At 34.0% G+C, this 16,630-nt stretch overlaps 1 protein-coding gene across 1 annotated transcript in view; it reads right to left on the reverse strand.

The window, feature by feature from the left end:
- The window catches only part of LOC103975207 (serine/threonine-protein phosphatase 2A 65 kDa regulatory subunit A beta isoform), a 39,733-nt gene extending 33,544 nt beyond the window's left edge, over nucleotides 1-6,189 (reverse strand). The window contains exons 1-3 of the mRNA XM_065171961.1: nucleotides 6,001-6,189; nucleotides 5,086-5,500; nucleotides 3,217-3,463 (exon numbers count right to left, since the gene is read on the reverse strand). Coding sequence (XP_065028033.1) covers nucleotides 3,217-3,463; nucleotides 5,086-5,478 — 640 coding nt within the window. The 5' untranslated portion in view covers nucleotides 5,479-5,500; nucleotides 6,001-6,189. The remainder of the gene's footprint in view (nucleotides 1-3,216; nucleotides 3,464-5,085; nucleotides 5,501-6,000) is intronic.
- Between the last annotated feature and the right edge of the window lie 10,441 nt (nucleotides 6,190-16,630).

Below are 16,630 nucleotides of genomic sequence, written 5' to 3' on the forward strand. Positions count from 1 at the left end.
TCAAGGAAACATTCAAGAGATACAGAGTTTAAGAGAGAACTCCAAGAGAACTTCTTCCAATATCATCAATTCCTAAACTCTTTTCTAACCCTAAAACACCAAAATAAGTACTAGTGCATGAAATAACCCTTCATACATAGGGAATTACGAAATTAAGTATTTTACAACTAGTAACTAACCCTTTAATGCGTTCCTTGGTCATGAAGAAAAGCACCTTAAAACATCTTTAACTTTGTCTAAGGAATATACTCATAAGTTGTCATATTTGAGTGGGCTAGGTTAAAGGTTATGAAACAACATTGTGGGCTGTAGAAAATACCATAGGATAAGCAAGATCCACACGAGCTGATTGTAGCAAATTAGGCACTCCCGTGTCACACGAACTTAGTTGGAGTTGCCTAAGTCATGAAGCACCCTTGCGCTAACCAGTGATTTAAAAAGCGCTAGGCGCCAAAAGGCACTAAGGTCCTAAAACGCCCGAGGCGCTAGGCGCTCGCCCAGGCGCTCGCCCGAGCGAAGTGCGGCGCTAAAATATAAAAATATATAATATAATTAATAAATATAATTATTTAAAAATTTAAATAAAAATATGCTATTAAATTAAGAATAATATATTATTAATCTATTAACAATATTGAAAATTAATAATTTCAAATAAACCTAACAATATTAACAGTATATAGTATACTGTTAACAGTATATTGAAGGAGAAGAAGGAAGAGTGTAAGGGGGGTGCTGACTGAGAAAAGAGGAAGCGGCAGCGGCAGCGGCAGCGGGAGTGTAAGGAGGCAGCGGCAGCGAGAGTGTAAGGAGGCAGCGACAATGTAAGGAGGTAGCGAGAGCGGGAGTGTAAGGAGGCTGCAGCAACGGTAGTGTAAGGAGGCAGCGACAGCGGGAGCGGGAGTGTAAGGAGGCAGCGGCAGCGGGAGCAGGAGCGGCAGCAGCAGCAGCAGCGACAGCGACAGCGGCTAGTAGCGACAGCGACAACGGCGAGCAATGGGCAGCAGGAGCAGGAGCGACGAGCAGCGGGAGCGACGAGCGGCGACAGCGACAGCGATTGCGAGCAACGACAGCGGTTGCAAGCAGCGACAGCGGCGTGCAGCGGGAGCGATAGCGGCAACGAGCAGGGTTAGGGTTGGGCAGCGACAGCTGATATCGATTTTAGTTAGTTCGATTGAACCAACTAACCACCAGAGACCGAACCAAACCTAAAATCCCGGTTCGATCGCCTGGTTTAACCCAGGCGCTCGCCCGAAGCGCCCAGCGCCTAGGCTCGGGCGAGCGCCCAGCGCTTGGGCTCAAGCGAGCGCCCAGGCGGCGCTTCTTTGAAGCGCGCAGCCTGAAAGTGAAGCGAGGCGCTCGAGCCTCGCCTCGCCCGAGCGCCTAGGCGAGCGCCCGAGTGCCTTTTTAAATCACTGGCGCTAACTTCTCGGACTTAGCTGAGATTGCCTAAGTCATGAAGTGCCCTTGCGATATATGCGTCCGCAAAGGGTCAACCTAGTTGCAACCTCGTATAGGTTCGAAGGACCTGTGAAACAGCAAGTTGATTAGTTTGAAAATGAGCGACGGACAAGTCTTAACGTCTAGCGAAAAGGGAAGCTTTACAAGCAATTCAGCGAGCACCTTGAGTGCAAGAGAGGAAGGAGAAAACAAGGACTTTAGAAGGTTGAACAAATAGTTGCAAGTCCGCAAACAACTACTCATCGAGTGTCAGGCGCAAAGGCAAGTTCCCGTTAGGTTAACGTACGAACTTATAAAGATTGTTCAACGCCCAACACTACCCCTAAGCCCCATCCCTCCTAGTGCCACCCAAGGGGTTTCAGGGTGCTGAGATGGCTGACATTTCGTGTGCGGTTGTGGTCTACAAAAAACAGACTGTGGCACATGAAAACGGAGCCATTTTGGGGCAGTTTTGCCTAACGCGACGAGCGATCGCACTACAGCGCTGCGAACTGCTCGAGCTTACATTTTTACAAGCAAAAACACACAATACATGCTGCCAAACATATGTACAAGTATACAAAAGTGACGAATAATTCGTTGAACGAATTTGTTGCGGATGCGCGACAACCGTTCGTTATAGTACGGGTCCATTAATTGTTGAAGCAGACAATCTGTGCCAATTTACATTAAATGTTGGATCATGACTACATTTCTTTCATTAATCTTTCTTTTAGGTGTCAATTTACATTTTCAAAAGCTTAATTGGTATTAGGTCCAAGGTCTGTAATTTCGTACCGTACCGGAGTTTCGACGTTCGCTCAATATGGTACGAAAGCGACGTCGCCTCGTTTATATATATATATATATATATATATATATAAGATTATATATATTTATATTTATTTATTTTTTTTAATTTAAAAGGCGACGTCGCATTTTCCTTCCCCACGCGGGGCGACGTCGCCTCGTTTATATATATATATATATATATATATATATATATATATATATATATATATATATATATATATATATATATATATATATATAATTTTATTTTATTATTTTTTTTCGTTCCGCCCGGTAACGAGCGGTTCGCGTATCGGTATGCCGTCAAACCGGTATGTACCGCCCGTACCGGGCGATATCATTCGGTACTGCCTACCTTGATTAGGTCCATTAATGGTGAATTTCTTTAGCTAGGACATATATGGTTTGGCTTCGGCATATACCATCGTCAATGAAATGAGTAGTACTCGTGTCCAATTCTCTATCGTCTATTTTCTTCCATAACTCTCAAGTTTGAAAAGGAAAAAATAAAGAGAACACTAACATCTAAATTCAGTAATATGCTCAAGTAGTGTTTGATCAAGAGAAGTAAACAAATGTCTAGCCCAGTGAAACACAGACAATGCTTGATCAATCAAAGACGGATTGTCTTAATTTCAGCAAGTTGCTTTTTCCAAGTGGGTGTATGCAAACAGACAATACTCTTTTTAAATTAAAACTAATATTTACACCTGATCAAGGAATTGATAGATATGGAATCAATATGATAACAGATGCAAGTATGGATTCTTCTAAATACGGACAAGGTAGTGCAGGAATATTAGAATCATATCAATTATCAAAAGGAAAAAATCTGGCATAGAAAAGCAAGTTAACAAGCCTGTATGTTCAATCAATGAGGCAAAAAATCAAACAGGCAAAAAAAAGAATCAAACAAGTATTGGAGAAGTAGCAAGTTTCTCTAAAAACAATAAATTTGAATACCATCCAGTGTTAAATCATCAAATATAGACATGACATCTGTCTTAAGAGTGTTTGGTTCAACTGTAGCAGCAAATTTCCCAAGATTTGATGCAGCAGACCTCCTAACCATAGGCATATCATCTTGACACAAGTGCCCATACATAGACCTCAGCTCTGCCTTCAACAGCTCTGTTGCACTTGGATAAGCAATATGAAACAGTCCGCAAGACGAGACCCTAGCAGTAAACCACTCACCTGCTGCTAATCTCTGAAAAACATATATGAAAGCATGAACAAAGATAATGATTAGGTAACCAAGAATCTAAAATAAATTAAGACAAGTAGGTAGCAACAAAGCATAAGTCCAGCTGAAAAGAGAAATCAACATAAGTAGGCAACCACAAGGCAAAAGTCTAGCCATAAACAGTTGAAAGTACAAGTTCTCACATCAGTCATTCTTTCAACAATCAGATCTAATTACCATTTTCGGCTTTTCAAGCAGGATATGCCAAAATTACCATTTTCCTACAAAAATGTAATCACATGACCACGGGCATAGAGTTCCTCAATAACAAGAAGTTGCACTTTTATTAATTAAAATATTAACCAAAAATAAAAGTAAAGCTAGGTTCTATTGATCTGAATTTGTAAACAAGACTTAGACCTGCCAACAGGGCATCAACTTCATCATGCCTGAATCCAAGCTATATGTTACCCATTTCAAGAACAGTGCAGTTTACATAAACATTTTGAACAAAATAGAGTCCACAGCATCAAATATTCATGCTGATGTCACATTTGATCAAATAACTATGAAAGTAGTCAGTGAAAACTTCAAATTAACTTGCATGATTTTCAAATTACTAAAACTTTCCCAATTAGATAATAAACATCATAAAAAGATGACAAACCTGGCACAAAAGATTCTCACCAATGTGGGGTGCAAGAATGGTTAATGTGCGTAGCCTTACCTCTATATTTCGAAATGCTACTTTCAAGATTCAAATCCTGATCTCTCAGGTCATAAAGGACATGATATGCAAAATTAGAGAAACCACTGTTTTATATCCAAACTACTAGCTTCTCATGAATGATTTGAATAATTATGTGCTTGAATTAAGCAAATGATTTTTGTTTTTTTTTTACATCAAGCTTGAAAACCTTAAATTCTGCCAAGATCTAGCATATTATAGTATAATAGTTATCTTTCAATAAGCAAGTAAGCAACAAATGTTTTCTAGAGAAGCCAAAAATAAAAATGACAATAATAGTCCGGATTAGTTTCAACCAAGCCCGAATTAAAACTAGTTAACTGTATTCTCCATAACAAAAAAGGAAATTGTTAGAAAATTGCAAATTCTAGAATTAGTAGATCCTCATGCAAAGCAACCTGACTTTCCAAAAATCCTTCAGGAAAACATTTACTTATAACTTGTTCACATTATCATACATCAAGAACTGGCTGAAAAAGTTTTGGGTGTTGATACTTCAATAATCATTGATAGTGGTAACCAAGAATGGTAATTTGAAACCTGAAGTCAGAACAGGAATATTTTTTGAGTTATACAGCATAAAAGGAAAAGAAATGAGTGTCAAGTTTCTTTAGTATAAAAATCATGCACAATAAAAGATCAAACTCAACAAAACAGATAAGATGAAGGCAAAATCGTAAGAAGATTAAAGTCAATGAAGCACTAGCAAAACAAATATGTCTACGAGAAGATATACTAGCGGTTAAGGTGCAATGTAGCAGTCAGAAAGTTAGAAGTTTGGGTCCTGCTATAAGATTCTGGTGAACATGATATCTAATACTTGAACAGGATTAAATCAATATGTTCATAAAAAAGTTTTAAATAGAAAGCAAAAAAAGATAGTTCCCCTTTGTCTGACCTTTACTAAGGGAATGAACCACTCTACCAAATCACTTTCCTTCATCTGAGCTCCAATCCGACAAAGAGATTCAACAGCCTTGTCCCTAACACAAGTTTCTTCCACAGTACATAAAGTTTCCAGTGGAGGGAGCAAGACATGAGCATGTTGTATCCCACCAACGTATGGAATGAACACGCCCAACTCCTCAGCCATGGCAAGGAGCACTTCGTCATCATCATCATTATTTTCACAAAGAAAAGGAATCAATTCTTTTCTAGTTCTTTCTTCACCAAGAGCCCGTGCAATGGTAGATAACCTGCGAATGGAATTTAAGCGCAGCTGAATGTCTTCATTTTTCAACTCGTCTATCAAGATAGCGATTGGATAGAGTGGCTCATCGATCATAGCCATTGTAATTTCAAGCCAGTTGAACCTGCAAAATAAAAGGATATCCATAGTGATGGTACTGTTGCACATGAACAAAAGAACTTATGCTTATATAATTGGCCCAGCTGCAGAAAGGATCAACGGATTCCACAAAGGCTAAGATAAAAATAGAAACTTTAGCACAAAAATATCCAAAGGAAAACACCCTAAAAGGCACGAGAGCTACAAAATTGAATACCAAACTCTAGATTTGGACTAAACTCCATGTTCTAACAACACAAAAGACGAAAAAATACGACCGATGTCCCCCCTTTCAGCGAAAAACACTCGGGTAAAAAATCGAAATTTTGGAACAAATATTCCAACTAAGAACGTCTAAAAGCACGAAAAACAACGAGACTCGACAACCAAATTCCTAATGTGGCTAAAGCTAATGAATCTAACAACACAAGAGGAGAGGAGATCCAAAGAAGTCCCCATTTCATATTACACAGGATCCAGGATCTCAGACCGGGAACAGGGGAAGGGGAAGGAAGGAACACGCACCTGGAGGGTCGGACCAAACCCTAGCTCCACTTCGCAGCGACCGGCTGAGAGAGAGAACGGAGACGGAGCCTCGAAACCCTCCGCTCGATTTCTGCGATCTTCTTTCTCCGCCGCAGGTGGGGTACGACTTTTGTTTCTAATGCTCCACGGAATCGGTTTACGTTGCGATGTTTCCTCATGTGGGAAGAAGGCAAATGATTCTGAGTCGGGTTATTTTGTACGCAGACCAACCATACTGCTCGGGCTAATAGAAGCCCAATAATTCCTCTTTTTAAAAACTTTTCATATAGAGTGCCGCATTTCTAAAAATATGTACAGAGGGCTCGATCTGTTTATGTTTTTCAAAAAATAATATCTTCTCTCTTTATTTTTTTAATAAAGCAACATATATAATTGAACTAGTCAATCAGTCTAAAACTTCAATTGGCTTAAAATAAATTATAATAATATATATATATATTAAAATAATAAATATATATTATATTATATTATATTATATTATAAATAAATATTAAAATATACTATAATTAAATAATAAATTTAAATATAATTTTTATTAACTATAAAATAAAGAATATATTTTATATATTTTATATATTTTAAAAGTAAAAAATGTAATAATTTTTAAATATCTAAAAAACTAAAATAAATTTGAAATGTCTATATGATAATTATTTTTCTTTTTAACTTTTTAAAAAAATTACTAATTCTGTCTTTTAAAAAGTTAAATTTGTCCCAAATATTTTCTAAAAGTTTCATCTTGTTTTGACTAGGTTAAGACATAGTTACATTATTTTTTTATTTTTTAATTCAAATAATATAAGTGATTCAAGACATTGGTTTTTTGGATTAAATTTTTGGAATAGGCTTCCTACCTATTTAAAAGCTCCAATGTCAAAAAACAAATATTTCTTTGAAACATCATATTTTAAAAAAATTGAACTAAAAAAGGCTAAGTCATTGACCTAATTATACTATTTCTTAATGTCAACTCAAAAACATTGAATGGCACCATTGAATATAACAAATTTAATAAAACTTTTACGACGGCATTGAATGGCACTCGGATGGAGAGAGAGAGAGAGAGAAAGAGAGAAATATATATATATATATATATATATATATATATATATATTATTTTATATTTTTTAGAGTTTTTGGCATCTCAACTGTTTGAATTTTTTAATTTCTCTATTTTTTTTAATTTTTACCAAAATATAATATATCTGAGATATTTTTTAACACTTGAACTTCTAAATAGGTAGAATATCTATCTTAAGATTTGGTCTAAAATACTCTAGCCCTTCACTGACTTACACTATTTTTAAGTTAACTAAAAAAATAATGTAAGTGACCAAATCTTTATCAAAATCTTTAGGATACTATTGAATAACACACAGATAGATATATGTGATATATTTTATATTTTAGATATTTTTATTTTATATTTTTTAGCATCGGAACAATCTAAATTCTTTTAATTTTTATTTTTTTAATTTTAACCAAAAATATGATGTATCCATGACATGTTCTTTTAACATTTGAGCATCTAAATAAATAGGAGACTTATCATAAAAATTCAGTCTACAATACCCTGGCCCTTGACACACTTACATTCTTTTTGGATCAACTTAAAAATAATATAAGTGCGTGAAATCCAAGTCAAAACATGATGTAATTTTTAAGACATATATGTCCTAAAATAATTTTAACATAGATGATATTTTTTAACATATAGTCCTATAGGACATCATTGAATGACACACAGATTAACATATATGATATTTTTCTATTATAAATATTTTTCAGCATCTGAACAGTTTGAAAATTTTTAATTATTTAATTTTTTTTATTTTTTACCAAAATATGATGCATTCATGGGTAGTTTTTTAACATTTGAAGTTCTAATAGGGAGATACATATTTTAAATTTTTGGTCCAGAAAACACTTGTATCACTTACATCGGAGTCAACTCAAAAAATATATAATTGGGTCAAATCCTAATCAAAATATAGTACAATTCTCAAGACACAATTGAATTAATGAACATATATGATATTTTTCTATTTTAGAATTTTTTTGATATTTTCAGCATATGAACAGTTTGGAATTTATCTAATTTCTCTTTTTTTAATGTTTTTACCAAAATACGATCCATCCATGGGATGTTCTTTAACATTGAAGCTTCTAAATAGGTGAAAATGCTATCCTAAACATTTGGTTCAAAAACATAAGCTCATGTATCATTTATATTAGTTTTGGGGCCAACTCAAAAATAGTATAACAGGATCACTAGTGAAGTTTTAAAGACATCTTGGAGTTAGAAAAGAACTATTTAGGCATAATGTTATTTAGAAAATAACTATTCAATATTTCAAGTAGGATGACATCATTTCTATTAATATTAAAAAAGATTAAATAAATATAAAAATAAAAAATCTTACCTTATATGGAGGGTTCATCTCCTCCTACTTAAGAGGAGGGATTTCTCTCCTCCGTTCTTACGAAACTAAGTTTAACAATAAGAGGAGCGAGGAGTTATAACATGTTGAGGAGAGACAGGTTCCCTCTCTTTCTTGAAAAATATTTTTTTAATTCCTTTAAATGTCTAAAATTTTATTTTTAAATTAAAATATATTATAATTATTCAAATTATATGTGGTTTCTAAATTTTTTTTCTATTCTTGTAAATGTCTAAAATTTTATTGTTGGATTAAAACATGTTATAATTATTTACATTATATGAAGTTTCTAAAATTTTCTCTTATCCCTTTAAAAATTTAAAATTTTATTTTGTGATTAAAAAATATGATAATTATTTATGGCATATGTAGTTTATAAAATTTTTATTTTAGATGTATAATTTCTAATAGATTTAAATAAAACTTGATTAACATATATGCAATTTTATTATTTTAATCTGCTACTATTTATTATGTTTTAATGACTAAATACTAATGAATAAATACTTTGATTATAATTCGATGATGGCATAATTTAAAAATTAACGGAATTAGCTAGAATTTGAGTTAAGATAAATCAACAATCCGTACGCTAAGCCACAGCTCGTAGATTAGGCTCATCTAACAAGCCAGGCTCACTAATAGGTTAGGCCTAACCTGGTTAGGCCCCAACTCGTTGGTTAGCTCGATCTAGCCTAATATAGGCAATCATAGGTGGTACACATGACCAATCCATGAGTTTTGAGCTAACCCAATTTGGTATTGTGAATACACAATCTACGTGTAGCGTACATGACTAATCCATAGATTAGCTCAACCTAACCTAATATTATGTAGTCTAGTTTATTACTCTTATTTTATTTGAGTTAGACCCAAATATTGATTGCATCGAATCATATTTGATCGGTTTAGATTGATTCAAAGAAATTCTAAACTAGTTTGATTTATTCAAATCTGTTTTGTTAGGATCGGAGCAGCACTAAGAGGAGGGAGGTGAATTAGTGCAGCGGATTGAAACTTGTAAGTTTGAAATCGATTTCATAAATGTATAGAGATTTCGATTCGACGAAGGATGACTCATTAAAAATAGCTCGAGTAAAGGAAGTAGATAAAAATCGAAAGTTTGCTACTAAGTAAATAAATATTTTAGAAAGTTAAACACTCACACATTCAAGGAACACCACAATTTAAAGTGGTTTGGTCAAATGACCTACATCTACTTACAAAGCATTCTTTGATGAGGCTCCCAACTTCCACTAGCAAATCACTTTGAAGGGAAAGGACCAAATACCCCTCTTATAATCTTTTTACAAATGGTTCATACTCTTACATATTTTTCAAAGAGAAAAAGAGTGGTGAACATTTAAGCTATTGAAAATAAGACTTTGCTAAAGCTTTTTCTCAATTTCTAACTTCCAAAAAGGTGTTTTCCCCTTTGAGAATTGAGGGGTATTTATAGGCCCTAAGAGGATTCAAATTTGGGCTACAAATTTAAATTGCTTTTGGGTTTCTCGATGCTGGCAGTGCCACCGTCGGACCTCTCGGGTTCTAAGCGGTGCCACTGTCTGGACTGTTCTAGCTCATTGGTTGGGCTCCAAACTTGGCCCAAACCAGTCCAAACTCGGGTCCACTTAGAACCTAACCAGGTTATAGGATTAACCCTTAATCCTAATCCAAATTATATGCAAACTATGAAATTAAGATATAGCCCTAGGCAAATTTTTAACCGGCAACTTCGAGTTTCCTTCCGGCGAGCTTTCCGGCGGACTTCCGATACACCCTCGGGTTTCTTCCGGCGGACTCCCAGCAGGCTCCCAATCTTGTGGCGAGTTCAACGAGTCTTTGGTAAGTATCCAAACCTTCTCGGTAATCTTCGCGAACCTCCGACGATCTTTCCGGCAGACTTCCGAAAACTTTGGCAAGTCCCTGATTCTTTCTCGGTTGGTTCCGGCAGCACTTCCGATGATTCTTCGGACTTTCGGCGGACTCCCGAACACCCATCGAACTTGACTCCGGTAAACTTGCTTTATGTCTTCATACTATCGTAGTTAATTCTACACATGTAAAATACACTTTGATCTAGACAATTAATCCTAAGCATCTAATCAAGTTGTCCGGCATGTCATTGGTCCCTCGACGCTTCGTTTGATTCTTCAACGCATCGTCATCTCCTACGACCTATTGCCCAATCGGCCAGTTGATTTCGCCACTCCGATATCGTTAGTGAAATGTTCGCTCTTCTTGGCCCGATGCCTGAATCCACGGCTCGAAGCCTTCTGTCGATACGTCGACCGATCCACCGGCCCGACGTCCAATCTTCTAACATGTTCCTCAAGCCCAATATGATTTTCCTACTTTAATTGTCTCACCCTGATCGAAGCATCCTGCGTCACTCAAAACACATATTAAAACATAAACACATATTGATTGGTTTCATCATCAAAATTTGAGATTCAACAATCTCCCCATTTTTGATGATGACGACCAATCGATGAGAGAGTTAACTTTAACTCCCGGAGTTTAAACAAACTCCCCCTATCAATATACCATATTGATAGAAACTCTTGGATTCAAAAATCCAAGCAACATGTCATGATAAAATCATGACATATAATCAATATACTTCTCCTCCTTTATCATCAACAAAAAGGAGAAACACCACAATCAAATGTTTGTGATATACAAGTTCAACTCATTGCGTGAAAAACATAATATTTATTTTTATCATCATGCAAGTTTACTATCATCATAGATATACATGGTAGTATGATAGCAAGTTTACAATATACAAGCTAGCAAAATTTTTTCAACATTTTAAGACACATAAGCTAGTAATTTTAAGATGTTCAAGAAAGCAACTTTTGCTTTTTGAAATATAAGTTTTGCTAGATGCGCAAGTTAACTTTTTGCTTCTTGAGATAGGCAAGATAGCACTCCTTGGTGATGTTCAAGATAGCAATCTCTTTCTTCTCTTTTGAGAAGTGTCATTTTTGCTTCTTTAGCAAAATACTAAACTAGCAAAAGACAATGTTTTACATGAGGCAAGCAAATAATTTGGCAAGTGTTACATTTGCATCTTCTCTTTAGATGTGCAAAAAGGTAAGCAAGTTTTTCTATTTTCTTGACTTGTGCAAGCTAGCTAATTTCTCTTTGAGATGACCCTTTACATCAATTCAAGATAGCACATTAGCAACTCTTTCTCCCCCTTTGTCATTGGCAAAAAGAAAGGAAGATCCTTTACATCAAGTTTTAAATTATGACAAAGGTAAGTATCAATCTTATTTGTGCATCATTATATTTTCAAATTAAAATATACACAATTTCAAAACTTAACATTTGTATCCTTACTTCATGCATTAAACAAATAAATTAATCACTGTGGGCATATCATACATGATATATCATTTTGGTAACAAATCATAGCATTTATCAATATTTTGATCATAATACAAAGCATTCATCAGTTAGAGCATTCATGATACACATTATATACAAATATCATCACAATAAAAAGCAATTGCATGCATAATTTTAAATCATAAATGTTTCAAATCATGATGGTATTAATTTGTCAAATTGCATCCTACCATGATCAAAACTTCTCCCCATTTGTATTTCATGCATAATTTCATTTCATCGCATTAGGAATATCAAGAAGAATTAATTGGGTAATGAGATAAATATTTTATGAATACATGGTATTGTATAAAAATCATATCATAAGTGTTTCATGCATTCATATCATCACATGAAAGAATATAAAAAAAATTTGGTGATGAGATATTACTTCATGAATACAATAAAATTCATATAGCATATCATGGTTTATTATAATTAGTCTTCTTTTTGGTGAATAGCAAAAAGAATAGTAGGAGAGCAAGATCTCAATTCATGCATATCAAATATTCAATCATCAAAATCATGATTCATCTATAAAATTCTCCTCTTTAAATATTCAAAGAGAGAATCATGATGAACAATCTTGATTTACATAAAGTTTCAAAACATTACTATCAAGATCATGAATACTAAAAGACCATGAAACATTTTGACAAATCTCCTTTTAAATACAAAACAATCTTGATTCCTTCAATAGAAAATTTAAATTATAATTTCGAGAAATTAAGATCATGATTTCAATAAAACCCATTAAATTCAAATCATTTTCTTAATCCATGAGATTTGTAAAAATAATATAAATGGATTCATCAAAGTCAATAAGATAGAGAAAAAGAATTTTCAAGAAAAATACTTTTCTCTATTTAGTTGTTTCATACGTGCCTTTGTCCTTTTTATACCAATATATATATATATATATATATATATATATATATATATATATATATATATATATATATATATATATATATATATATATATATATATATATCATCAATCATTTAGGATCAAAAAATAAATTTTGTCATAAAAACCATCAAGATTCTAATCATTATTTCAATTTACACATCATGAGAACAATAGATTTGCACTATAAACAATCTCATGTTTTATCATTCAAGCTAGCATATATTTTTACAACTAGCAAGCTAATAATTTCTTTTTTCTTTTATAACAGTGATTCAATCATATCATGCGATAAACATATCATAATTACAAAAGAGTATTGAATCATAAAGAAAATAAATTTATGCATAAAATGTTCCAAGCATCAAGGTACATTTTCTCAAATTGTGGGTATCAAAAAATCAAGAGAAAACAGCTTAATTATTCATTTTGAAAAATGTTCTCTTTGATAAAACGAGAGAATCATGATTAACAATCTTGATTTATAAAATGAATACTCAAGTTATAATTTTGAAAAATCAAGAGAAACAGTTATTCATTTTAACAAATCTTCTCTTAAATAAATAATGTAAAGAATTCTTAGGAAATCATGAAAAAGATAGAATTCATTTCTTGTAAGAGAACAAGATATTATTAACTCATGCATATAGAATCTCGACTTAAGCATAAGAAATCTCAATTTATAAATTTTAAAAAATCAAGATAAAGCTCATTTAAATCATCAAATCAAGATCATTTTCAAGAGATTCACGAAAGTGATACAAATAGATTCGTTAATTTCCCTTTTTGAAAAATCGATAAAGTTAGAAAAATAATTTTTTTAAGAAGAAACCTTTCCACTTTTTAGTTGTTTTAATTCATGTGATTTATTTCATATATGCATGTTCTTTTCTTTTATGGCAAATAAAAACATGCATCAATGTTTAGGATCAAAAAAAAAATCACAAAAATCATTATGTATAACTTTTAAAACCTCATGCATAAAATCGTCAATCATTGTATCAAAACATTTAATATTTTCATTACACCATTATGCATTGGTTTCATTGAACATAATTTTGAATGATTTTTATAGATAATTAAAACTTTTTTAGTTTTAATTTATGTGATTGACTTTATATTAGAATACTCAAATTTTGTTCTTATGCCAAAATCATACATTATGTTTGAAAACCAAACACAAGGTTTATAAAAAAATCATCAAGCCTTCCATACAAAAGCCATACATCGTCATTGAAAATCAATATGGAAATCATCAAAATAAACATTCTTGCTTCTCAAGCACATACATAAGATTAATCTTACTAGGTATACAAGCATTAGATTTATATCTAACATTTTATTGCATTAACATAAAACATGTAATTTTCATTGTCATTTTCAAAATTACTAGCATGATCATATTTTTGTATTTTCATTTTTAAACTTTTAATTTTCAAGAAAATTGATTCAAAACTAAATTACAAAAAAAAGTGCATTATGAAAAGCATTATATAATTTCGAAGTAAATTAGGGGGATTTCTATTACCTCATCATTGAAAGCGGTTAAGACGTAGTTTGCCACCTCACCTTTATTGATTTTCTCCTCGTCTTCAAAGGAGCTCGATTTATCCCAATTTGTGTTCTTCTTCTTGCATTCAAAGCAAGTAGTTCCCTTCTTTTTATTATTTAATTTTTGTTTCATTAACTTTTTAAATTTCTTTACAAGTTCAAATTCACCATCACTTGAGCTTATGCTCAAGTGGTCTTCATGTGTTCTATGTCCTAAATCCTTTCTGTTCTTTGGAAGGTTGTTTTATTCATCATGTTTATCATATACATTGTGTACCATTTTATATGTCATTAATGAACCAATTAGTTCTTCAAGTGGTAAGTTGTTTAGGTTTTTAGCTTTTTGTATCGCAGTTACTTTTGAATTCCAATTTTTAGAAAGATAACGCAAAATCTTATTTACAAGTTTAAAATCCAAAAAACTTCTACTAAGTGCTTTTAAACCATTGATGACATCCGTAAAATGGGTGTCCATGTTAATAATGGTTTCACTTAGTTTCATTCGAAAGAGTTCAAAATCGTGTATTAAAAGATTTACCTTTGAAACCTTAACACTACTTGTGCCTTCGTGTGTGGTTTCAAGAAAGTGCCAAATATCAAAAGTCGTTTCATACAAAGAAACTCGATTAAACTCTATTTTATCTAAGGTGCAAAATAGAGCATTCATAGCTCTAACATTTAAAGAAAAAGTCTTCTTTTCTAAATCATTCCAATCTTTCATTGGATGAGAAGACTTTTTAAAGCCGAATTCGATAATATACCATAAATTCAAATCCAAATAAAGTAAGAAAACTCTCATTCGAGTTTTTCAATAAGTGTAACCCTCTTGAAAGCCGAAAAGAGCCATTTCTGTTTAGGTGTTAAACCAAAGTAGAAAACCGTGGCTCTAATACCAATTGTTAGGATTAGAGCGGCACTAAGAGAGAGGGGGGGGAGGGGGGGGGTGAATTAGTGCAGCGGATTGAAACTTGTAAGTTTGAAATCGATTTCGTAAATGTGTAGAGATTTCGATTCGACGAAGGGTGACTTAGTAAAAATAGCTCGAGTAAAGGAAGGAGATAAAAACCAAAAGTTTGCTGCTAAGTAAATAAATGTTTCAGAAAGTTAAACACTCACACATTCAAGGAACACCATAATTTAAAGTGGTTTGGTCAAATGATCTACATCCGCTTGCGAAGCCTTCTTCGATGAGGCTCCCAACTTCTACTAGCAAATCACTTTGAAGGGGAAGGACCAAATACTCCTCTTACAATCTTTTTATAAGTGGTTCACACTCTTACAGATTTTTCAAAGAGAAAGAGGGAGGTGAACACTTAAGCTATTGAAAATAAGACTTTGCTAAAGCTTTTTTTTAATTTCTAACTTCTCAAAAAGGTATTTTCTCTACTGAGAATTGAGAGGTATTTATAAGCCCCAAGAGGATTTAAATTTGGGCTCCAAATTTAAATTGCTTTTGGGTTTCCCGATGCTGGCGGTGCCACCGCCTATCAGTGTCTGACACTAATAGTGTACTAGCGGTGCCACCACCGGACCTCTTGGGTTCTGGGCGGTGCCATCGCCCAGTCCGGCGGTGCTATCGCCTGGACTATTCCAGCTCATTAGTTGGGCTCCAAACTTGACCCAAACCAGTCCAAACTCGGGCCCAATTGGCCCCTAACCAGGTTGTAGGATTAACCCTTAATCCTAACCTAAATTATATGTAAACTATGAAATTAAGACATAGCCCTAAGCAAATTTTTAACTAGTAACTTCGAGTTTCCTTCCGGCGAGCTTTCCGGTGAACTTCCAGCGGACTTCCGATACACCCTTGGGTTTCTTTCGGCGGACTCCCAGTAGGCTCCCGGTCTTGTGATGAGTTTAACAAGTCTTTGACAAGTATTCGAACCTTCTCATTGATCTCCACAAACCTTCGATGATCTTTTCGGCGGACTTTCGAAAACTTTGGTAAGTCCCCGATTCTTTCTCGGTTGGTTCCGGTAGCACTTCTGACGATTCTTCAGACTTTCGGCCAACTCTCGAACACCCATCGAACTTCACTCCGGTAAACTTACTTTATGCCTTCATGCTATCATAGTTAATCCTGCACTTGTAAAACACACTTCGATCTAGACAATTAATCCCAAGCATCTAATCAAGTTGTCCGGCATGTCATTGGTCCCTCGATGCTTCGTCCGATTATTCGGCGCATCATCCTCTCCTATGGCCCAATCGGCCAGTTGACTCCGCAACTCCGATATCCTTGGCACAATACCCGCTCTTCTTGGCCCGATGCCCGAGTCTAATCTTCTGACATGTTCCTCCGGCACAACATG

The sequence above is a fragment of the Musa acuminata genome, chromosome BXJ3-10, assembly GCF_036884655.1.
Source record: "Musa acuminata AAA Group cultivar baxijiao chromosome BXJ3-10, Cavendish_Baxijiao_AAA, whole genome shotgun sequence".
Classification (NCBI taxonomy): Eukaryota; Viridiplantae; Streptophyta; class Magnoliopsida; order Zingiberales; family Musaceae; genus Musa; species Musa acuminata.